Below are 24,317 nucleotides of genomic sequence, written 5' to 3'. Positions count from 1 at the left end.
TAAATATTCCAAACGGGCGTTACAAATCATCCATATTTCCTTTAAAATGTTTCATTCCATAAATGATGGAGCCGGAAAAACATATCTTTCTTCTTCAGTATGAAATGGAGTGGAATGAAATGGATACTTTACGGCTCCATGTAGACAAACAACATTCATGACCAAAAACTGCCCTATTTTAAAAAAATATACTATCTACAACCAGGCTGAAGTCTTACGAACACTTCGGGTCCAACTGCAATCTACAGAGGAGGCTGCCGGGTACCCATGGAAGATCTACCGTGACTTCAATAAAACGTTATCAACTAGATTAAGTAGGCAGCAGAGCGAAGACCAAGACATGGAGAACAAGCTAACATGAACAGCCTATGCGAAAGTAAGGGGCGCTCACAGTGAGGGTAGGGTAGCCTGCCCGACCATCCGCAGGGGTGAGAAAGCGGAATTTTACTTAGTCCGATTCCACTGCACCGGTCCGGGTGACGAGAGGACACCAGGCGCGCATCAGAGCAGGCAGGCAACCCAACCCGCAACGTTGCATTCCACTGGGCAGAACAAAATGCAAGGGTTTGGGGGGCGCGAGTGCTGGGCCTCATTCGAACTGATATCCGGACCCAGTACGGATTGAAGCTACTACAATGGAGTATGAAATTAAGGAGGGAAACATACTCTATTTTCAGCTCAACAAAGCAGAGAACGCGTTTCACTTCTCCGAAAAGATTTCTATGTTTTCCCTTGATGCTTTGTTTTTAAATCCAAAATCCTTCTTGCGTCCTTTTCTCAGCACTGTACCTCCTGAGAGATATGGCCAACGGATACTGGGTCAAGTTCACTTCCATACAGAAACTTAACTGACATAATTGCTAAATTATTAAGACAGTGTATCACAGTTACACTAGGAAAACAATCATTGGGTCATAAACACGGGGCTGGTAACGGCGGGACAAGGAAACGCGTTGTGTGCATTTCGGTCCGGATCGTGGCGGCAAAGTTTGCAACCCATGTTTACAAAATTACCAGAGTAGAATTTGTGCGTTAAATACAGGCGCAATGAACACAGCTCGGTACCAAATTAAAGATAACGGCTACGGTTGAATATTTGTCCTTGCATTTACACCTTATGTCTCTGTGGTGGGAGTGAAATGAATTGCTCTCTTTCTCTCTCTATCTTTTTGTGCGGCAGTAGGGAGTCCCTGAGAAACACAACCACCCAACATGCGCCAGGTCTTTTAGTTGCGTATAACGACCTTTGGTTTATGCTTCCGCTTGAGTTATAAACTTTACCATTCAAGGATGATTGAAGCAAGGGAACCTGAAAAGAGCTAGCTGTGTTACATTTTAACCCTTAAACCAATAGCACAAACGACCATCTACAAAGTTCAAGACAGCAGATTTTAACAAGGAGAAAAGAAATCGTTTTTCCCCCCTCCGTTTTAGGCCTAGTGTGGGGCAGCCGTCGAATGCCACCCTCAAACGGCTCGAACAGCGGTTGTGGCCGCTCCGTTGAGCGAGCACTTGGAATGAGTTCTTAGTCAATTTAGTTCAGCAGTATGCATGGTTTATTCCTAGTATTTTGAGTCAAAATTAAGTGGCTTAGTTAGGGTGAGGAAACAAAGATTAATTAAAAATGGCTCCATTTATTAACTGCTGCTTTATTCAGATTAACCGGGGAGAACATTTATCATTGAAAACAGACGATATTATTTTTTCCGTTTAAAAATATTAAACAAATTTTATTTTTTGACACGTTTAGCGCACCGTTACGTCGATGCAACTGGTCTGCGTTTATTCTATGCGTTCTGTATCTCAACTGGCAGCATGCAATTTAAGGGGTGGACCGCGAACCACAACGGTGTCTGCAGTTGTTGCAATCCTATTCGTGCCATTGCGTCCGAGACTGCTTACAAGGCGATGCCACTCAAGGCAGAGCCGGGGTAAGCAGCAATGACGCCAAGCAGTTTGCCTCCCCAGCCTGCCTACATATGCAAATTATCGACAAGAATAAACTGTCTGAGGCAGGCAGACTGCACGAAACCGGTGTTCCCAAGTTCACCTGCCCATGTCACGTCACTGAAAGGCAATCACAGGCGGCGGCAATTCACAAAACGTTTGGAACCCACCGAGGTCCGTCAGGTTTGTTTTACTGTAAGGAATCAAAGAGAAAAGATTAAAACACAAAAACAGAAGGGGAGTTTGTCACGTGCCTTGCTAATTCTTTCATACAGTGACGACAAATACGACCAGTGGAGGCAGATTAGTATGGGCACGATGCCTGTTTAACACAAATTTATTTAGCAGGTTATAAAAACAATTGTGTTCCCTATAGTATTATTGCATTTAGATATATGAAACCGCACTACGTAGCAACCATTCAATGACACTCCCGAACCAATTGCTACACATTTGAGAACTGGGGAGGCCAAGTAGGAATTGCTGCCAGAACGGCCAGAACATGCACCGAAATTAGATTACATAACGCGATTGTTTTGTTTAAGTGTTATTTTCACGTTCGTGGTTTATTTAGTCCTAGGTCGTTATATTCCCTGGCAAATTGTTAGTGACCTGGGTGCACTAAACTACCATGTTTGACGGCAGTATTTAGTACGTAGACAGTTTGCAAGAGGAAAGAGGGCGAGCAGAGTGGCAACAGAATTGATCCAGTCGATACCCCTCGGCGGGAGCCAGGCATAGAGTCTCCCGCGCGTGGAGTAGCTTTGGCCCAACGCTTTTGCCAGTTAGCGAGCACGACTATGACGATCTGCGGGAAGCAATACCAGGCCTCCGAAAGAGACGATCAACTTGCCTGGAAATTCAGTTTGATGCACTTTGTCCATATACACAAAAGCCGGCAAAGGCCAGCGATGCAGGTACGAGTGAACCTTTGCCACTAAAGAGCTGCCTGCACTGCATTGCGGTTACGAACAGGATTGAGCAATAATGATACGAAATATTATGGGTGAGGTTATGGCCTGTAGTATCCACCGCCAGCTCATTAGTAAGGCACTGGAATACTCGATAAAAAAAATAAAGCGCCACAATACATGCAATCAAAATTTATGTCGTTCGTGTCCATGGTCAACCCATCCTTTCCAAAATAACAATCTATGAATAATACTTAGCAACAAATAGCACTTCATCCCATGCTCATTTCGTAACGAATTCTCATTAAAAATAGGTGTTACAAATCTGAAAATTGTTTGATTTTTCTCAACTGGTTTACAGCCACTCGTGGAGGTTTTGATTTCGACACGCAGACTTTAGGTACATTAACCTATTGATAGGGGACAAATATAGAATACTGCAATTTATCATCGCATTTAGGTATTTACAGGCATGGCCTCCACTCGTCGGACTGAGACAGCGGTTGGCACCACATGTGCCGACTTAGGGTGATGCCAAATAAACATGATAAATATATCGGTTTCACAAACTCCATTGCTAACAGTTACATTTAAAGTTTTCACAAAACCACGCGGGGCCATGAGTCCCAGTGTTTTGCTGCAGTGGTTTAGATAGTTTGTGTAGGTCGTACCAACAATAACAACAACAACAATAAACAACAAAGTCAGTTAGCAATGCCTTTTGTACCTTTCGTACCATAGACTGGAATGACCAATGCTTATAACAATCCTAACTTTGAACTTTTCTAACATTAGGAATAACAGGTAACAGACCTTGGCTAAGATCCAGTCCCACTGCATGCAAGCCAAGTAAGAAAAGTATAATACCTAAGTCTTAATCGTCGTCTAGCTACTATAAAAACCTACGGATGAAGTAAGAAATGACATCTTCAAAAGTGGATTTCAACAATTATTTTTCTTTCGAATCAGTTCGAAATACCTACTAAGCATCAAAGGTTGAACAATTTCAGGACACACATCCATTGGTAAGGCTGTATTAGCTCTATGACCAAGACAGGTATACGTTTCCTGCTGGGAGGAATAGCTACTTAGTTCAGTCGAGGACGCCCTCTTCGCCAGTCAGCCAACCATAATCTTGTAACCTACAACATTTTTTTCTACCACACCCAATCTTTGAAAACAGTATGTTATTACAAACGAGACAAAAAAAAATTGTCATTTAAAAAGAAATAATTAAAGTCCATTACTAATACAAGGAACTCCGAAACTAAATATCATACAAAATTAACAGTTTCTTAGAGTCTATTAAGTCTAGTTTTAAAATGATTTTTCATCCTCTAACACGCTTTGACGCCGTCGCTACGTCACGACACTGGGCAATATTACAACTGCTGTAGTCCTCTTTCCTAATCGGTTCGTCCTTCGCATCACTCTCCGCACCACCAAGGAGGGCGTGCCCGTCGCCAGGCTCCCCGCCGCCAGGCTCACTGGCCGAGCTGTCACTGGTCGAGGCTGTCCGGGCCTCCGCCGGAGCCTGATGCGCGGCCGCGGACTGTGCTCTTGCCACCGGTGCCACGTCCGCGGCCACGGCTTGGGCCTCGGCCGCGTGGACGTCGCCGACCTCGGGCTGGCCTCAACCCTGGGGGCCACGGCCACGGACTTCCTCGCCGGCGAGGAGGTCGGGGCCCTGGCCGCCCTGGCCGCCACGGCGAGCTGGTGCAGGATGAAGACGGCGACGAGGCCCAGCAGGCAGAGGTCGGCCGACACGGACGTCGACGAGCTGCTGTGCGACGGCCGGGGGCGGGCCAGCGGAGGTGGCGGCGCGTACTGTGTGGGGGCGGCGCACGCCGACGGCAGCGTCCGCTCCCCCGGGGGCGGCGTGGGCGCCGGCGGGGGCGGGTCGCAGATGACGGGCTGCGGCGTGTCCTCCGCAGGCCGCTGCGCGCACGAGGAGTTGCTGAGGCACAGGTACGGCAGCCCGCGCTCGTCACAGTGCTTGTAGCAGCATTCGTCCTCGTCGTACAGCGAGTTGGCTCGCTGGATGCCCGACTCGGGGATGTTGGGATCTGCAAAAGCAAGGAGCGCCGTGTTAGCGGGATTCCGTTGGCCGCATCGCAGTCAAAGTGCAGCGCCCAGCAGACTGAGAGTCGTTTTCGTCGATCTGCCTCTCTCGCACTTATGAGGCGTTTCGTACAGGTGAGACAGAGCGATAAAAACGACTCTCGGAATCAGTCTGCCTGCAGCTGATGATACTCACCCACGCAAAGAAAGGTCGGCTCCCCGGCGTACTGCGTGGGGTAAGACGGTGCGCGGTCCCCGGGCAGGAAGAAGGGGCACTTCTGCTCCACGGAGCGGCACACGGATCTGCAGGGCCGCACCCGGGGGCCGCCGGGCCGTGGAAAGTGGGGCACCAGCGAGCTGCACACCCAGCGGCGGTACGACTCCTGCAACAGGGTCAGCATGGTCAGCACGGTCAGCAAGTGCAGCGAGGTCAGCTAGGTCAGGAAGGTCAGCACGGTTAACATGGTCAGTAAGGTGAGCACGGTCAGCAAAGGTTAGCACGGTCAGCACATGGTCAGCACGGTCAAGGTGAGCATGGTCAGCACGGTTAGCACGGTCAGCAAGGTCAGCGAGGTCAGCACGGTCAGCGAGGTCAGCACTGCAGGAGCGCCGTGCGGCGCACCAGCTCACATAGTGACTGACTTCATGGCAAGGGCGGGACAATAGATTTAAAGAGAACCGGGACACGGTGTGTGTAGTGTCCTTTGGCGGGCTGGGAGCGGCTGGGAGCGTTGCGAACACGAAACGGCATCGCGACGCCTCCCAGCAAAAGATCCCTATCTTCAACCTGAGGGGAAAGAAGTGGCCTCTTCGGCTGGGAGGCGTCGATTTGGCGCGTCCGCGGGGGTGGCGCCGTCGCTACTCCACGCGCGATAGACTCACGGACCACCCGCGCGTGGGGTAGCGGCGAGGTCGTTCGTTTTCCTGCCGGACCCGTAAAGCAGAGGCCCGTTTGCGGCCCGAGCTCCATTTCAAGCCAAGTGCCATCTCGCATGTTCTCGCTCCCCACAACACAGAGGGTGAGTTAAGGCTAGGCGACGCAGCCTAATCATGGCACAGAATGCAAGTGTCTCCGGTGGACGGTGATAACGGCAGTACAAACAACAACAGTATGAACAGGAAATGAAGTCCATTCACCGGGAAAATCGTTGCCAAATTTTCTTTCCACTCTGATTTTCACCAACCGTCTGAAGAGTACGCATCACTCAGTGCAAAGGATTGTTGCAAAAATCTTTTCAGCGCGCGTTTGCCGGCGTTTGCTCTGACCTCTCTGGCGTGCCTCGGGTACCTGCACTGGTTGCGGCCAGTTGCGGCGTGGGGATGCCGGGAGAGGCCTGGCGCTGACTCCGAGAGCAGCTTCCGTCGCTCTGTCTCTCTCGCACCTACACCGGACGCCCCGTGAGTCCGACAGAGACAGAGCGACGAAAGCGACTCGCGGAATAGGTCTTCTGGGCTTTGCTTCACTCTGCCAAATTACACGGCATAACGTCCAAGTGACACAGAGAAGTTGTAATGGACGCATCCAGACAAGTACATGCCCCCCCCCCTTTATGACGCCGCCCTCCGAATCTCTGGCGAGGACTTCCTTCCTTTGAGTGTCTTCTGAATAAAGCGTTGCCAAGCAGCGCGGCGCGCGCCGCTTTTCTGCTTGGCTCCGAGCATCATCGGGGCGAGAGTGCACGGTGGGCCAGAAGACCGGTGGAGGCAGCCAAAACTCTAGACGCGTTTTGAGCTCCAGAGTCGCTAAACAGGACTCGAATAGAACGTTAGACCCCACCAATGGATTCCCCGTTCGAAGAGCAATCCATTCACATGTTCGGTTCGTGCCCCATTTTAGCGTCCAGAGTTTTGGCCACCTCCGGGAAGTGTGAGAGAGCGAGAGGTGATACATTTTCTGACGGTTTCTCGAACGCGGCAGGATTATTGGAGCCGTGCGGTGCTGTTTAATTTTGGGCTGGCCAATCCAGTTACGCGTCCCACCACGCCGCGCCACCGTCTGTCTGACGCCGAGGATCCGGTAAGTTGATTACGGCAAGCTTGTCGCAGGCAGGCGTAAAGGGGGAGATAAGAGGGGTAGTCATGCTGCATGCTGGCCTGCCTGCCTGTCTCCGCGAATTGCCGGCGTTCTCAGAGACACGGCCACGGTTCTGCGAGGACCGTCGCGACGGAATTCCATCACGAGGAAAGATGCAGTGGAGTGGTGCAGCGAATTGGCCGGGCCGACGGGGATGCGGCTCTGCTTTTGTGAGACGTTCCTGGTTCAATCGCATCGTCAAAGGCGGGGTGGGGCGGGGCGGAGGGGCGGGGCGGAGGGGCGGGGCGCGGAGGGGCGGGGCGGGTGGGGAGGGGAGGGGCGGGGCGGTGAGTCAGAGTTCCCCGACGCGCACGGATTTCCGCCACCGCGTCCACCAAAGCAGCGACCGCCGCTGACCTGACCGCGCTACCACACGCTGATTCCGCACAGAGCGTTCGTCGCCGTGTCTCTCTCGCACTCATGGCGAGCCGCGGGGCTGCCAGAGAGACAGAGCGACGAACCGCCGATCGGTATGAGCGTGCTGCGTTGGCGAGGTGCAGGGCGTGGCGGTGGTGCACCGCGGCTAGCGCACTAGCGCGCGCGCAGCGAGGCCCTTTCGCGCCTTTGACACTGCGTGCGGCGTGCGTGCGGCGTGCGTGCGGCGTGCGTGCGTGCGGCGTGCGTGCGCGTGGCGCGTCACGCCAGCGCCGCGTGCAGCGAGACTGGTTCCATCCTGGTCGCGCCTCCCACGCAGAATCAATAGCGGAATGGCACGGGCCGGGCCGGGCCTGGGCCGGCACGCCGCTCCGCTCCGGGCGGCTCCGGGCGGCTCTGCGCCGTGCCGCTCAGGGCTGGGCCGCTGGGCCGCTGGGGTGAGTTGGTGGCCGTATTTGGGTTAGTGGGGAGTGCCGCGGTGGCGCCCTACGCCCTCCGTCCTACGCCCTGCGTCCTACGTCCTGCGTCCTACGCCCTGCGTCCTACGCCCTGCGTCCTACGCCCTGCGTCCTACGCCCTGCGTCCTACGCCCTGCGTCCTACGCCCTGCGTCCTACGCCCTGCGTCCTACGCCCTGCGTCCTACGCCCTGCGTCCTACGCCCTGCGTCCTACGCCCTGCGTCCTACGCCCTGCGTCCTACGCCCTGCGTCCTACGCCCTGCGTCCTACGCCCTGCGTCCTACGCCCTGCGTCCTACGCCCTGCGTCCTACGCCCTGCGTCCTACGCCCTGCGTCCTACGCCCTCCGTCCTACGCCCTGCGTCCTACGCCCTGCGTCCTACGCCTACCACCCCCTACAAGGGAGGCCTGCCGGGAGCGGCCCTATAGGGGGCCGACAGGCCGACGGGGTCCCGGCCCCGTGCAAGGCCCTGGGCACGCCGCGCAGCCTCCGGCCAGCCGCCCTGGTCCTGTGCCAGGCAGGGGTGCTCCGGACAGGTACCCTCCGGGTACGCGTCCATCAACAGGTATTTTGACGACGGGTACGCACGCAAAGGCAGGCAAGGCGAGCGAGGCAGCACCGCGTCGTGCGTGCAGCGCGGGGCCCTCAGCAGCCCCACCCGGTCGCGTCCGACCGTCCGGCCCGCCGCGAAGGGCGGCAGAGAGCTCTCCAAGGGGTGCAGGGTGGCTGTGCCCCATGCCGCCCCATGGTGGCGCTGGGGGTGGCGGTTTTGCAGGGTGGGGTGCGGCGGATCGGTAAGAGGGGAGGGGGCGGGGGTGCCCGCCAGACCGTCCAAAGAAGCCGCGAGCAGCGTGGCAGGGCGTGGCGGGGCGTGGCGTGGCGGGGCGGGGCGACGTGGAGGTCAGGCGCAAACACGCTTTCCGTCACGTGGAGTATGGGCGGCGCCAGAGCCGACTTTATAAGCGGCTGCTTTCTCAAAGTGTCGGTGCGAGTGTTTGGAGAGGCACCGGGCTCCGCTGGATCCCATCGTCGCTTCGGCCTTCTTCAGCCTGGTGGTGGACCACCAACCGGACCCAGGGTCATCCAGCGTCCTGGAGCGTCCGGCGCGGTGCCGTCGTGGCAAGGCCTCACCGGCGCGGCCCGCGTCCGCAGCACGCACGGACGGAGTCAAGGAGGTGCTTTTGACGAGGGTCGGCCTCGCTGCGTCTCACTTCGCCGAGCCGGCCGGAGCCAGGCCAGTGGACGGCCACACGGCAGGCTGAGATCGCGGTGGCCAGCGGTAGCCGACGGCCGAACCGCACCGCTTCCAGTGCGGGCGGCAAACACCCCGTGATTACTTGTTTGTTGTTTGCGCTCTGCACGAGGCCGTCCTCTTCTCCTGTTCGGCCAGGTGCCCGGGGGTGCCGACCACGCCGACGTGACGGCGATGGCAGCTTCGGCTCGGCAAGCTCCAAGTCGTCAACCAGGCTGAAGCCTTCAGCCCCGACGACGGCCAACAACTTTTCGGCACGCTGTGTCGTCGTCGCCGCCCGCACCGCCCGCCTCACGAGGGCAGCTTGTCAGGGAGGGCTTCGGTCCCTTGGAGCCTTCGAGGAGAGGAGACGGTGCCCCGACCCGCCGCGCCACGCCGCGCCCACGACACAAACGTCCTTGGTCCTTCGCGCCGCCGATGAGGGTCCCGAGGGTCCGAGGGTCGTCCTGAGTGTTGCCCACCTTGGAGGCGGCAGGGCACTGGGCGGGGCCCTGGGCGGGGCACTGGCACACTGGCAAGAGGCAGGAGATCGCTGCTGCGATCGCTGCTTTCGCCACCGCGACCCTTTCCGTTATTGGGCCCTTGTCGAGCAGCCCTATTCCGCATACAGAAGCCCTCTCCACCCGCTGTCAGTCAGGGTGACTGATTGCGCCGTGTCACACGTGCCCCCCATTCACACACACTCGCACTCACACACTCGCACCACTCTCTTTTAAAGATACACTCACACACACACGCGCACACACACACATCATGGGTGGGCTCGTCTCCGACTAAGGCTTACTGACCGGCTGCTTCAGGGTCAGAGGAACAGTCTATGTCGGGGCGAGCTCGGCTGGCGCCTACAGCTACAGCGCGCCTGACGCTGAGTCGGGAAGGGGGGGGGGGGCGTCACTGGGTCGGCGCGGGAAAAACTGCCGTCGTGTACAGCTCTCCGCGGGCAGGAGAGGTGCCCCCCGACGAAGCTCGGGACGGTGGTTGCTCCCTCACTTTGCGGTGGCCGTGGTGTGGGCATGCCGTCCGGGACGGCGGCAAGGCAGCTCGGCGGCGCTCAGCTGACGCTTGGAAACGGTGGCAATGGGCGGCGCGGGCGTCGAGCACTGCACGCCAAGGCACTGCCAAGGCACGCCACGCCCCGGGCCGTACACAGACGGGGCCACAACGAACCATTCACCGCGAGGCAATGCACTGCATATGCCTTACGTCGATTTTTGGTGCGAGAGAGACAGAGCGACGAACTCGACTCTCGGAAACAGTCTGTGGGATCGACTCGCCGGCTCCGGCGGCGACGCGCGACTCCGCCTTTCCAGTGCGTGGGCGCCTCAGGCCGCGCCTCTGGCCCCTCCCCCCTCCCCCGCCCTGGACCCTTGAGGCAGTCGTCACCGCCCGGTGTGGAGGGCCAGCCCTCGGGCCAGCCCGGCCGCCGGGCCTCATCGCCAGGGCTGCGATCCCGCAGGGACTCCGAGTATGACTGGGAACTGGAGGAGGCGGTGGAGCAGGCGGTGGAGCAGGCGGTGGAGGAGGAGGCAGCAGGGAGGCGGAAGACGGGATCCCGCTTCGATCTGCCGGCTCGGCTCCATGGCCCACCAGTGGCCCACCAGTGGCCCACGGTGCTCGGTACCCCGTCAGTCCGCGTTGTTTGTAATTCCCCGGCGCTCCGGACGCCCTGAGCGCGGCCAGGGCGCCCAGGGCGGCCAGGGCGGCCAGGACCGAGCCGCACTCGACAACGGGCTCATGCCCGCCGAGTCAAGGCAGCCACGGGCACTTAGCCCTGGGCAACAGCCATCGCCCTGAAGTTACGAGGTGGGCGGCTGCGGACCGTCCCACTGCCCCGCCATCTCTCTCGCACCGCGAGGCGCCCCGCGGAGGCGCGAGAAAGACAGAGCGACGACAGCGCTCTTCGGAAACAACCCCGTGGCTGCCTTGTTTCCTGTAATGAAACGGACCGCGGCAGCGCAATCCGGAGCCGGTCTCGGATATTTCTAATTTAGAGTGTAGGGCACGCTGCGCTTGCTGTTTCGCCCCGCTTGAAGCAAAAAATTCAGCACCCGCGCTGAAAACTTAAGCGTGAACTCAGTACACACTTGCTCTGTGTGTGTTCAGTACACACCTAAATTTTGAGTACGCAGCTCTGAATTTTTTTCTCAGTGTGCTGACCTAGCTACACGCACTGACACACCCCCGGGCACACATCGTCACAAAATTGGCACATGCGCGTCGGAATGGGATCCCCCCCCCCCTTCCGCAGGGAGTTACCCTCTGAGCCTCGCGCGGCCTCGCGTCAGCTAGGGGTCTAAAAAACGGGCCCCACCTGTGCGAATGATCCCCTGCCGAGTGCATGTGTGCGTACACGGAGGAGGCAGAGGGGAGCCCGGCCTGCCCTAGCCGTAGGTCAGACCAGCCTAGTCGGGCCTAGCGCAGCGCCGCGGCTTGCTTGCGGCCAGAGCCTTATTGAAAAGCGCCACCGAACTCCACGTCTTTTTTTTGCCTTTGCCTCCACGACGCGCACACACCCACGCACACACACACACACACACACACACTCGTGCGCGCAAGACAGTGAAAGAAGGAAAAAAGGTCCGGAGCCGCTGCGATGAGATTACAGCCCCTCCCCGGCAGCGGCGGCAGCAGCGCGATCCCCAATATAACCTCATGCAGTGTGGTGGGCGAGGCCAAAGGGCGAAAAGGGTGAAGCAGGCGGTGGTGCAGTGGCATCGCATCATGCGACCTCCACTCCGACAGGCTCTTCGCCCCGCACCACCCTACAGTACTCCGATACTAAACCTCTATTCCACTCCGCTATGCGAACGAACCATCGACAAATTTTGAGAAAGGTACGATTTATCGGCTAATTTTGCAGCGACACAACGAGTTCAGCTTCACCCTTCACACTTCACCCGCTTCACCCTTCAGGCGCGCGCCCGCATCACCTTCCCGGCTCCTGCATTTAAGACCGCTGCCGCCCCGCCCCTCCCCCTCCACTACACCGTGACGTAACTCCGCGGCCCGCTCCAGGCCACGTGACCGGGCGGCCAGGACACGTGCACGCCGCACGAGCCCCGTCCGTCCCGTTGCCGGCCAGCGGACCTGGCTCTCTCGCTCTGTCTCTCTCGCACTCCTGAGGCGTCCCGTGTGGATGCGAGAGAGACAGAGCGACGACTCTCAGAATCAGAGGACTGGGCGACGCACAGCGACGCACTGTGCGCCAGGCCTCACCTTCACATCCCCTCGACCGCTCCGACCTCTCCACAGGGCCCTACACTGCACGGCCCTCTGACACGTCGCCCTCGCCCTCAGCCAAAGGGCCCGAGGCGGGGCGAGGAGGGCACTGGCCGGGGGGACGGGGCTGGCGAGGCGCAATAGAAGAGGCAAGTGTTTGTGCGATCTAGAAAAATGCTTAAAGGGGTAGCTTCTCGGAGCTGTGGGGTGACACAATCTGGAGGGGAAAGTCCACACTCAAGTGACGGCGGAGAGCACATTGAAAGGATTCAGCGGCAGAATAAACAGAGAGATGTGGCTGGAAGGCTGAAAGCAGCCCGGCCAGAGGGAGAGAGAGAGAGAGAGAGAGAGAGAGAGAGAGAGAGAGAGAGAGAGAGAGAGAGAGAGAGAGAGAGAGAGAGAGGTGGGGTGAGGGCTTTGTCGCTTGTCGCCAGGGAGTGCACGGTAGGCAACAGTGGAGGGATGAGGGGTAGGCCCTGGGCCCTGGACCCTGGGCCCAGGCCCGAGGCCCGAGCACACACAGTAAAAACTCTACAAGAAATCGCTTCGCAACACGAAGAGAATGTAGGCATTGTAATATCTACGAAGAAATACTTCGTATTGTGAAGCGAAATCCTTCGCCATACGAAGCATTTCTTCAAAATACGAAGAAACATAATGGCTTCATTTTCTTATGAAGCAAATGCTTCGTAGCCTTTTAAAAGTGCAGGCCAGACGCAGGAACAAGGCATCAAAACACACTGCCGCTCGCTGGCAGTGCACCCGCTTCATTGGCGCGCTGCTACGCACTGCTGCCAACTGTTAATTACCGACGATGTCTGCTGGCTGACTCCAAACAGTGCTGTCGTCGCTCTGTCTCTCTCTTTCTCTCTCTCTCGAACTCGCGGTGCTTCCCGCAGGGGTGCGAGAGGGACAGAAAGCACAGTTCGGAATCAGCCCACTGCATGCGGTATTGACTGACGCGCCGGGCTTACGGGGCCAGCCCCCTCCCATGGTCTGCGACCGCCCTGTTTATCAGCAGCCGTGCCCCAGCCAGCCAAAGCCTCGAACCGCGGGGCTGTCCCGGCCAGGGCCAGGGCCCCGGGCCCAGCCCGCCGACGGGATCGTCGTTAAAATTAATTCCCAAGCCCGCTTCCTGGAAGTCTCTCTGATCTGACCTCAGAATCGATTGGCCATGGGCATGATCCTGCAGCAGCCCGCCAGACCAACCCCCACCCCCAACCCAACGACCTCACAGGGAACAGCGACCAGAACCGTCACCGTCACCGTCGATATCGCCACGAGAGAGAGAGAGAGAGAGAGAGAGAGAGAGAGAGAGAGAGAGAGAGAGAGAGTTACTCTGTCTTGATTCCATTAGACCTAGACAGGGCAGTTCGGGCAGCCACCTCCTCACCCCTTCACTCGGCCATCAACAAACGAGAGAAGAAAAGAAACGGTTAAAAAAAAGGCCGCCTCGATTCGAGATGAACGCGGCCAGCTCCACGACACTGCAGTTTCCCTAATAAATGCGGCCGCGCCCTTTTTTTTCTATCCCCGATTTGAAATGCAAATTTTCGCTGCCGCCGCCGTACGTACAAGAAAAACGGTGTAGAAAATGGAGGTGCCGAACATTGTCAACCGCATCCCCCCCCCCCCTTGTACAGGCGGCGGGTCGTATGGATTAGTGTGCTGAGGGAAACAATTTCGTCGGGGTCGCGTTGAGGGCGCGGCCAAGGCGCGGCAGCGCGGCACGGCCCAGCAGCCGTCGGTTTATCAGATGAGATGGAGCTGTTAGGGTCGAGCCTGCAGACTGCCTGCCCACCAGGGGGAGGGGGGGGGGGAGCCTCCTTTCGAACGACGGTCAGGCGGACAGGAAAAGGTGCAACAGCGGCGCATTGCTTTCTGTATTTTTTGCAATCCAATCTGAAATAAATGGATTGGTGCCTATATTGTATTTTGGCGGGAAAAAAGGTGACCAGGTTAAGTCAATGGAGCAATGGCAGCCCGAGCCCAATGGACAGAAGACGGACATCCGCACGGTAAGAACAGTTCCTGGTTTTCCCATGAACCCCCTGAAAATGAGCTATGTCTCTACTAAAAGCTTCCTGGGAAAACGAGAAGGTAAGTACCGTTTTTACCGTGCTGTCGCTGAGCGCTGCACTGTGAGGAAAATACCAGCCGGCAAAACATTTGATTGGAAACCAATGATCGCGGTGGTCAGTGTGTGGCCCTCCACACTGGCCACTCCAGCGGGCGGGCAGGGCTGTGGTGGGCCGGGCCGGGCCGGGCCGAGTGCGCTCCAGGCGTGCGGGACGCGACGGGAATTCCAATTGCAAATTTTACGTGGTGCGAGCCTTACCACCGCCGATGGAATTTATATTGTATCCAAGTTAACACCTCGCGCAGCGTTCAATAAGGCCTCGCAGCCTCTTCCCCTCCACGCCCGGCAGGGCCCGGCAGGGGAGGGGGATCACGCAGAGGAATGTCACCGGCAATCCAGGAGGAAGACAACTTCAGTCGCATGGGGGATCTTTGCTGCTGCAGTAGTAAAGCCTGGCCGCGGGGATGACGGCCAGAAAACGCCCCGCCGCCACAGTCTACATGGACCTGGCTTCGGAATTTCGACGAGTTGGCGCACCTAGGCTTACGGGCTTATTTGCAAAGCGATTTGAGAATAATTGCCTTGGAAATGATTTGGGCCGCATGCTAATGCACTGCCTGTCCTGTCCGATCCGGCCGTGGCCAGGCCAGCAGTGGCCCACGGGCCCGCCCTGGCGTGGGCACGCACTGCCATGGGCCCGCCCTGCCATGGGCCCGCCCTGCCATGGGCCCGCCCTGCCATGGGCACGCACAGCCATGGGCCCGCCCGCCATGGGCACGCACAGCCATGGGCCCGCCCCGCCATGGGCACGCACAGCCATGGGCACGCCCTGCCATGCATTAAACATGGAAGACTTGTATAGGACGGCCCGTAAGCCGCGCGTCGCCAAGTCCCCCTACACAGTGTAGCCCCCGCCCGCCTTCGACGCGACCACCTTCACCTCGGTCGCGGTCACGATGAAGGAGACGGAGGCAAAGGAGACCTCAAAGTAGACCTGCCGCTCACCGCGGCCTGTTCATCCTCGTCTCTGTTGCGGGTAAGGTGTTGCGGTTTCAGTCGACAAATTTCGCGCTGTGCGTCCTCGGTGCTGCGCGCAGGCCGGCCGTGTGTTGCGCTTGTCACTGGTGAACGTCAAGTACCCCGTGTCCGCAGCGCGGCACAGCGCGGCGCAGCGTTGTTGGCGCCCGCGTAACTGGGTCAGCTACACATTTGATGGGACCACAAACACACGGGCGCGTGCACACACAGACGCTCGACGAGTAGTGCACCTCGTACACACAGTGGGCCAGAGCCAGAACTCCGGTGAAGGCGGCCAAAACTCATTACACGTTTTGAGCTCCAGAGTCGCTAAGCAGGACTCGAACCGAGCGTGTAACCCTATCTATGGATCCCTCGTTCATAGGGCAATCCATTGGTGGGATCACACGTTCGGTTCGAGTCCTGTTAAGCGATTCTACAGCTCAAAACGCGTCTGGAATTTTGGGCGTCCCCACCGTTCTTCAGGCCCACAGTGCTCCGCTGCGTCGCAGCAGGGCAGGTAGGCCATCCCGGCGGACACGGCGGCATGGCGTTGCCGACCCGGAGGCTCCCTGGCGGTGTGTCACGCGTTACGCGCCTGCCGGGGCTGCCGGGGCCGCCCCAGGCCCAGGGCAAGCCCAGGGGACGGCTTCGTGAGGAATGGCCAAGGAGCGGTCCAGTGGTCTTGAAAACAGAGGGCAATACTACTGGTAAAACAGTGTGAAATCTTCCCCACATTATGTTGCTGCAGCCTTTCATCGTAAGACATTTAGATTGCTCCCACCCTTACTGGAGGGAAATAATCGGTGCGCGCGCGTGCCGGTGCGAGGCCCCCCGCCTGGAGGGCTTCCGCCTCTGCCGCTACTTCCGTTACTGCCGCCTTCGGTCGGGCCTTCGGCATGACTCGGCGCGTTCTTCTTGTCTTAGCGGTGCGGGGCCACCAACACCCTCCGCGCCGCTTCGCCGCTTCCCGCGGTGCCCCGCGGTGCCGCTGGCAAGTCCCCAGCCCGCCTACCGCCCCCCCCCCCCCCCCTCCAGCACCCGCTGTGCTCGCCTCGCCCCAGATCCGGACCCACCCCGCGTCGCCCCCGGGCCCCACTAACTTCGCCAGCCTCCCCTTCTTCTCCTTCTTCTTGTTCTCCTTCTTTCTGGGCGGGCCTCCTCCGGCGTCGCTGGCTGGGGGTGCGCGCGAACCGGCACAGCAAAACATCTGACATGACATCACGCACAAATTTTTCGTGCATTGCACAAAAATCTGAAAAGTAATTGAGTGTGTGCACGATTTTCACGACCTTTTCGCTTGCGAAATAATGTTGTTGTCGTCCGTGCGTCCAACGGAGTGGCCACTTGCGTAACACGGCCCGTTCCAGTCTCGGCCAGTCTCTCCTGTCGGCTTCTCGTGGCAGCCAGAGAATGCAGGAGCATTGTAAGAGATTGATTGCAAAAGCCAACTTTACGTAACACATTTGTCTCTAAGTCTCCATCAGAGTGGAAAAAGTTGGTCGAGCTTGTAACACAATTTCGCTTGCCGGCTTACGAAACAACAAGAGGCCGCTAACGCGCTTCCCTTCTCGAGTCCGTATCGGATTTGGAGATATATAGGAACCCAAAATCCCAATAAATGTTAAGTTAGCGCACCCTAATTTCTACTCGATTATTTTTGAGCACGGAGTCGTGACACTTTAGGGGCTGCAAACGTAAGCCCTTCCATGGATAAGTCGCCTGCAGTCGCCCAAAAACAACAGAGTTGTTGTTTCGCCTCCCCTCGGCTCTCTGGGGTTGCGCGGCCACTCCCTTTGGCTCCCTCTCGCTCTGTCGGACAAGACACCCACGCCCTTCACGCCCGCCCTTTGCGCGACCAATGGCGCCCTTGTGTACACAGCCCTTCGCAACGCTCCGCAAGCACTGCAGGGCTAGGCGGGGCTCGGCGGGGCTAGATTGCTCCCCACTAGATGCTTATCGGACCAGCGCACTTTAGCACGTCATTTTCCAACCGCACCAAGGAGGGCAACGCAATGCGGGGGCGCCATGGGCCACGGGCCACCACACTGTCAAAATTTGAGTCGTCACTTGATGGTCCTTTTTTGGTCGGAAATCTTCATAAGCTTGCCGAATTTTGGCAAGCTGCGGAGTATTACCGGGCCAAGCTTGCCAATTTGTGGCATTCAAAACGGCTAGCCAAGTTTGTGGCACGCAAACTTACCACCGGCTTTGCAGTGTTGGCACAAAATGAGTGCCAGTCCGATAGCCGATGCTGTGGATGGCTGTGTTCAGACAGCAAGGTCACGCAAACGGACGAGGGGGGAAGTGCGGAGGCACGCCGCACGCGGCGGCACGCGGGCAAGACGCTGCACGCCGCTGGCTGCTCTGGCTGCTGCCGGATCGATTGCCATCCCAATAACTGGAGCCTGGCAGCCAGGCAGCCCCAGGCAGCCACGCTCCCATTCATGCCCCGCTGGGGCCGTGCCGGCCGTGCAGGGCCCCGCTGCCTGGAGCCCCAGCCGTACTCACAGTGGGGGCGTGGTGGGGCGTGGAGGGGCGGCCCGCGGCCTGGAGGGGCGGGCCAGCGGGGGTGGGGGTGGGGGGTGCCGGATTTTGACCGGGCCAGCCTTGAGCGGCCGAGCGCGCGGGCGTGGCGGCCGGAGTGCTGTCGTAGCCGGGCGTCGCTGCCGGGGCCTGCAGCGCCAGCCTCGGCGCCAGCCACCCGGAGGCGTGGGCCCGACTCGCCCGACCACTGGACTCACTGGACCGCCGGAATGGCTGTCAACCTTTCGAGGTACAGGTTGTATGAGCAGGGCAGGGCGAACCAGAAGCTGCCAGCCGCGAGGCCCCAAGACCTCCGCAGCACAGTGGGCCAGAAGACCGGCGGAGACGGCCAAAATTCTAGACGCGTATTGAGATCCAGAGTCGCTAAACAGGACTCGGAGTTCGAGTCTCGAACTGAGCGTGTGACCCCGCCGATGGATTCCTCGTTCGGAGAGCAGCCCCGTCACACGTTTGGTTCGAGGAGCGGGCTCATGTCGACCCTGCCCTCGCCGGCGCGCCGGCGGACGCCGCCTGCGAACCTCCGGGTAGGCCAGCCCGGCGCGCAGCGGTGCGGGGGGCGAGGTGGGAGGCCTGACCACACATGATCGTACGCCATTTCGGGCCCGACACATGCCCGCCTGCACTGCAAAACGAGACATGGCCGTCCTTACTAAGAGGCGCTCAAGCAAAGCGAGCGGAACGCTTAGTGGGCCGGATGACTGGTGGAGGCGGTCAAAGCCCCGGCGGGGTTTTGAGGTCCAGAGTCGCTAAACAGGACTCGAACTGAGCGTGTGACCCCACCAATGGATTCCTCGTTCGGAGAGCAATCCATTGGTGGGGTCACACGTTCGGTTCGGGTCCTGTTTAGCGACTCTGGAGCTCTGCACGCGTCTCGAGTTTTGGCCGCCTCCGCCGGTCTGCTGGCGAATCCACTGCGACGCCACCCCTGTGCTGTCCCCTAGGCGGGGCTCCTCGGCCCTGCCGGCCTGTCGGATTCCCGGACGAGCCTGACAGTGGCCCGCGAGGTTCCTCGGGCCCCTCCAGCGCCTACAGGGCCCTACACCCACACCGGCCGGGCCGCCCGGTAACCCTATCGCCGCTGTCTCCGCGTCACGCTCCGCTGCTCCCCACGCTTCGAGTTGTGTGAAATAGGTTGGAATTAATCGACAGAAGCTGAAGTAACTGAAGTAAAATTACGTTTTAACTCCTCGCAATATTTCCTCGTACCAATGTGAAACATTGATCTGTCAAACACGAAATGACATTGAAAGACAGTACCATTGACTCAATGACAATTTATTGTATGAAGTGAATGTGCGCTCCAGCTCGCTGGAGTCGCGCAACGCCTCCTCTCAACTGAGTGGCCATCTGACAGAACAACGCATCTTCACAGGGAGCCCCACAGTAGATACACTGTTCTGTACGGATGCCACACAACTCCACTACACGGCGTGTCAATGAGCCGTCCATTCAATGCATTGCATAACGGCCGCCATTGTTCTTGGCCTCGGCCGCGCGCCGTGCTCGCCCAACAACGTGCCCGATCGGTTCTACTCCGCCGCGCGCCACCGCACAGTGGGCCAGAAGACCGCTGGAGGCGGCCCAAACTCTAGACGCGTTTTGAGCTCCAGAGTCGCTAAACAGGACTCGACCTGAGCGTGTGACCCCACCAATGGATTCCTCGTTCGGAGGGCAATCCACTGGTGGGGTCACACGTTCGTTTCGAGTCCCATTTATCGACTTTGGAGTTTAAAACACGCGCGGGATTTCGACCGCCTCCACTGCCGCCGCCGGACGCCGCCTGCGAACCTCCGGGTAGGCCAGCCCGCCGGGCAGCGGTGCGGCGGAGCGAGGGGGCGGCCTACACTGCAGGCGCTCAAAGCTGGGCGCGGCGGGACGCGGCGGGACGCGGCGTCGCCACGCCACCGGCGACTGCGGCCACTGGACGGAATTGTCGGAGCACGGACGGGGGGCTGTAAGCCGGGATCGTACCTCCCCGGTCGAACCAAAACCGGATCAGAGGAGGGAACTCAGAGAGAAGGACTCAGCTGAATTGGCTTTTTTTTTGCGCGGCATGTGCGCGCCCTTGCTTGGAGCAAAAAGCACGCGCGGAGGAGACGGTCCCTTTCCTTGGCGAAAACCGCACGGCTGCTGTGTTGAAACGCAGGCCAGCAGGCTGAGAGTCTTTTCCGTCACTCTGCGTCCCTCTCGCACCTATACGGGACGCTCCATGAGTGCGAGAGAGACTCTCGGGATCAGCCTGCAGGGCCGCCAGGCCTGACATGTGAGGTTGGACTTCCGGGTTTGTGTCGCCGCTAACTTGCCTGCAGTCTGCAGTTGCCCACACCGTTCGCCGACCGCCGAGTCGGCACCGACCACCCCGGCCAGGCCTCGGTCGGGGGGCGGACGGGGCGGACACGGATGCGGTGGAAAGTTAGTTCCGGTGTGCGCGGGCCAGTGGGCCGCGCGCTGTCCGAGGCCGTGCTAGGCCTTGTATAAGGTTCCGTCCCCCGCGCGCCACTGCGGCCGCCCTGGTCCCCGCGGACTCCGAGCAGGGGGCGGGGTGGGGTGGGTGGGGGGTACAGGACAGGTCGCCTGCATCCGGCTGCATTTTGATGCCGCGCAGAGGCATTACCATACGCAGCGGGCTGGTTCTGAACGGGGCTTGAGTATCGCTCTGTCTCTCTCGCACTCAGGGGGCGTCCCGAGAGGATGCGAGAGAGGCAGAGGGATTGAACACGTTTCGGAACGCCTGCAGCACCGTGCGTATTGACTCGCGAGTGGTGGAGCGAGGGGGCCCGACTCGCCGCACACAGCTCAGACGAGTATGGCTCTGAGTTCATTTCTAGAGTCTGAAAAGAGAGCTGGAACCGAACTCACGAGCCTTGGTTACCTCAAGATGGTGGAAATCGGGCTAGGTAAGGGATAGTTTGAGTCTTCTCTTTGACTGGAAATCCGGGATTTTAGTCTACCGTGTTGATGGACGGCAGGAAAAACCAAGCCGCGTTTTCAGCAAAAAAAAAAGGGAAAAGTTTTAAACAAAAGGCGGCAGCGCCAGCAAAAAGTGATCTCGGCCAGAGATAGACTTCATTAAAAATTGCCGCCTTCCGACAAACAGGAAGAAGATGATCTTGACAAGATAGACCCTTTAAAATTTTTGGCTGGGGGCAAAAAATCTCATTTAACGAACGTTTATGAAAGCAGATGATACTCGTTTGCTTTTCCTCTACGGGGTTTTTATGGGCTCATTCTAAAGATAGTAGGATACACATGTGCAAGTCACTTGGTTTCTGGACTCTCGAGTAAAAGCTAGCTGACACCTTTTTGTGTCTTGTAAAGTTCTAGGTATGTTTTGAAGTAGTAAAGGTATCATCTGCTAAAAAGAAACATTCCAGTGGCTTGCGCAGTCCTCGTCGTCCTGCCGCTCTGAACGGGCGGTCCATTTTACTGCCGTGATTTCACTGGTCGCCCCTACACTACATAACTGCGTATGTCGGCCGTATGTGATTCGAGGGGGAAGGGGGAGGGGGAGGACCCATGGGGCGCACGCTGTTATGGCCGATGATTTTATGGGGGCGCTGAGCCGCTGCACCGCTCGAATGACAAAGCGGCCGTCCGCTCGCCGCCCCGACGGCTCGCCCCCCGGCCCCGGTCACGGGAAAATAACTTGGAAATCATTTCCGCGAGACAATGTAGAGGGAATTAAGGGGCTGGGGCGAATATCTCTCGGCCGGAGCTGACCACGACGAACGAGCAGTGGCCGGTCTGGCAGGAGTATGATTTCCACTGCTTTCGTTACGAGGCGAAGGGTGGGCAGCAGTGTTAGTCCAGTCCATTGCACAGAGCGCACCCTCACACGCGTAAGCACACACACGCACGCACTCACACACGCGCGCGCCCTGTGTTCCGCGAGCGAGTGTTCCACACAGGTGAAGGCCAATATTTGCTTTGGGGCTGTGCCTTTGCAGTGTATGTTATTCCAGCGCGGCCAAGGGGGAAGGAAGCTGGGGGAGAAAGGGGTGCGGAGGGGGGTCGGCCTCCGGCCTGGGATGCCCCCACCCTTACCACCCGTCCACGAAAAAAAAAGGTTAGGAGGAAAAGGCTGTCCGTCGTCGCCGTGGTGGTTGCGGGCAACGCGGGAGTCGCGACTGGAGTGCAGTCCGAGCCTGAAGCTGTTTGCAGTGCTCAGTGCTCCCTCTGAGGGAAGGAAGGTGTCTGGACAGCGAGGTGCAAGCGGCCGGTGCAAAAGTAGATGGACCACCTTTTGCGGCCTTTTCCGCACCTGAGGACTCGTTTCGCTCTGCCCCCCCCCCCCCGGCGCTCTTTGTCGGTCGCCACCCCCAGCCTGCCACTGTGGGAAAAGGGGGGGGGGGTCACGTGGGGGCTCTGTGTGAAAGAAGGGCAGTTGTCAGGGCGGGCACGGCACGGGGAGGGGGGGGATGCACTTGTGCACGAGAAAAGGAGGCTGTTGGAGATGGAAGGGAGGCGAGGGGGTGTCCATCCAATTTCTTTCTTCCAGCAATGGGGTGCGGCAGTGCCAGGGCAGTGCGGGCAGGAAGGACAAAGTGGACGCCTTTTCAGTGTGAGCGACTGCGCACCGCGGGGCGGCTAGGCGTGGCTTGGCTCGCCATCAAGGTGTAAAGTGTGACGCGGCGGTCGTGCGGGCTGAGCTTGAAACCAGAGGATGCGATGTACTAGCGGCGCCGATTAGTTGCCGGTTTTGGCGGGAAGGGAGCCTCGGGAAGGAGAACTCCTGTTGAATTGCCAAGGGGGAGCATTGTTTTGCTGAAAATGCAATGCCCTTCAGCACACGCCCGAGGCAAAGTAAAGTAGAAGCTAGGTAGTTGTTTCCGGCCGAATGCCCTTAAAGCCGGCTTACCTGGCAGTGAGTGCAGCGGTACTTGACCGAGTAGAGATGGTCGCAGTCGAAGCGAGAGAGGATCTCGCCGAACTCGCAGGACAGCCTGGCTGCCAGCGCGTCCAGGTCGAGCAGCGTGCCGAGGTAGTGCAGGCACTGGGTGGACGAGGAGAGGACGGCCTTGAGGGCCTCGGGCGTGAGCGAGTTGGCCACCGAGTGTTCGCAACAGTGTCGCAGCCGGAACTCCGCCAGCCGGGCCTCACTCATGCTGGAGCACAGCTTCTCCTTGTCCGACTCGTGGAGGTATCGAAGGCACTGCGTGTGTGAAGCGTTGTGCGCCGAGCAGGACTTGGGGCACTTCTCCTCACTGACGGGCCCGGGCGGCGTGCCCGGCAGTGATCGCGGCGGTCCCGGCCCCTCCGCGATGTCCCCGTTGACCCTGATGGGGTGCGCGTGGCCGGTGCCGGGGCCTCGCGACATGATGGTGGCACACGGGCCCTGCAGGTCCGGGGCCGTGGCGGGGTGGGCGAGGTCGCAGGCGGAGAGCCAGGGGTTCAGCCTGGAGATGGGGGAGTCCTGGTAGAAGTTGCCCTCTGCGTCGGGGCCCTGCCCGCCAGTGAGGGCCTGGGCGAAGCTTTGCGCTATGCCGTAGTGGTTGGACCGGTGGTGGTGATGATGGTCGCCGACGACGGTGCCGGTCGCCAACAGCAGCAGCAGCAGCAGCGCAGCAGAGTGGTGGGGGACGTCGCTAAGCGTGTGGACGAGTACGTAGGCCCGCGGCCAAGCCAAGGGCATGGTCCGGCCCCTCGGAGCAAGTCCAGTTGAGCAGCTACGAAGTGGACGAAGTGGAGGGACCAGGTCCGGGGCCGCGGCGCAGGGCACAGGCGGTGCATCGCTGCGCGCGCTGCGCACGGTGCGGCTGGCGGAAGGGAACGCCCGGAGGGCATCGGACCCTTACTCCGCCCGCGCGCGCTCCGCCCCGGCCGCTCTCGCCTAGGCCCGTGGCGCCCGTGGCGCCCGTGGCATGGTGGGCGAGGTGGGCGAGGTGGGCGAGGCCCGCGGGTCTCGAGGCGAAGGCACGGCGAGGACCCCTAGGCCCACACGGCCCGCACGGCCCGCATGGCCCCCACGGCCCTACGACACGTGCGCCCCCGAGCGCCCCCGCGCCCCCATGCCGGCCTCGGCCACCACGGCTGCGCTGGCACTGCTGGCAGGGTGTCGCCGGGGGCGGCAGCGGCAGAGTGGAGGCGGAGGCGGGGGCGGCCAAGTTGGCCAAGTTAGCAGCGGTGGCCGAAGGGGCCGAAGCCGGCAGGGGGCCGGGGAGGAGGTGGTGGAGGTGGTGGAGGGCCAGGAGGAGAGGGACGGCGGCGTTCTGTGCGTGTGGCTCGCGGCGCGGCGTTCTCATGCCTCCTCTTGTCAGGCCGCGTGACGATCCGAAAACGCCGAGCAATGAGTCGCCCCCGGCCTGGCCTTGCCTGCGGCCTTGCCTGCCGTCCCGCCCTCCGAGGTGGCCTCCGGGATGGCCTCCGGGATGGCCTC

The 24,317-nt window shown here is 59.3% G+C and overlaps 1 protein-coding gene across 1 annotated transcript; it reads right to left on the bottom strand.

The window, feature by feature from the left end:
• Positions 1-3,175: 3,175 nt before the first annotated feature.
• Positions 3,176-23,689, bottom strand: LOC117643988. The gene is made up of 6 exons (XM_034383175.1): positions 22,800-23,689; positions 5,116-5,302; positions 4,746-4,924; positions 3,586-3,692; positions 3,327-3,495; positions 3,176-3,268 (listed from the first exon to the last, which is right to left on the bottom strand). Exons 1-6 carry the CDS (start codon positions 23,571-23,573, stop codon positions 3,176-3,178), a joined length of 1,509 nt encoding a protein of 502 aa, XP_034239066.1. The 5' UTR covers positions 23,574-23,689.
• Positions 23,690-24,317: the final 628 nt, after the last annotated feature.

This window comes from Thrips palmi, unplaced genomic scaffold, assembly GCF_012932325.1.
Source record: "Thrips palmi isolate BJ-2018 unplaced genomic scaffold, TpBJ-2018v1 HiC_scaffold_17, whole genome shotgun sequence".
Taxonomy (NCBI): domain Eukaryota; kingdom Metazoa; phylum Arthropoda; class Insecta; order Thysanoptera; family Thripidae; genus Thrips; species Thrips palmi.
The sequence above is the reverse complement of the archived record's forward strand: the minus strand, read 5'-3'. Positions and strand labels throughout refer to the sequence as shown.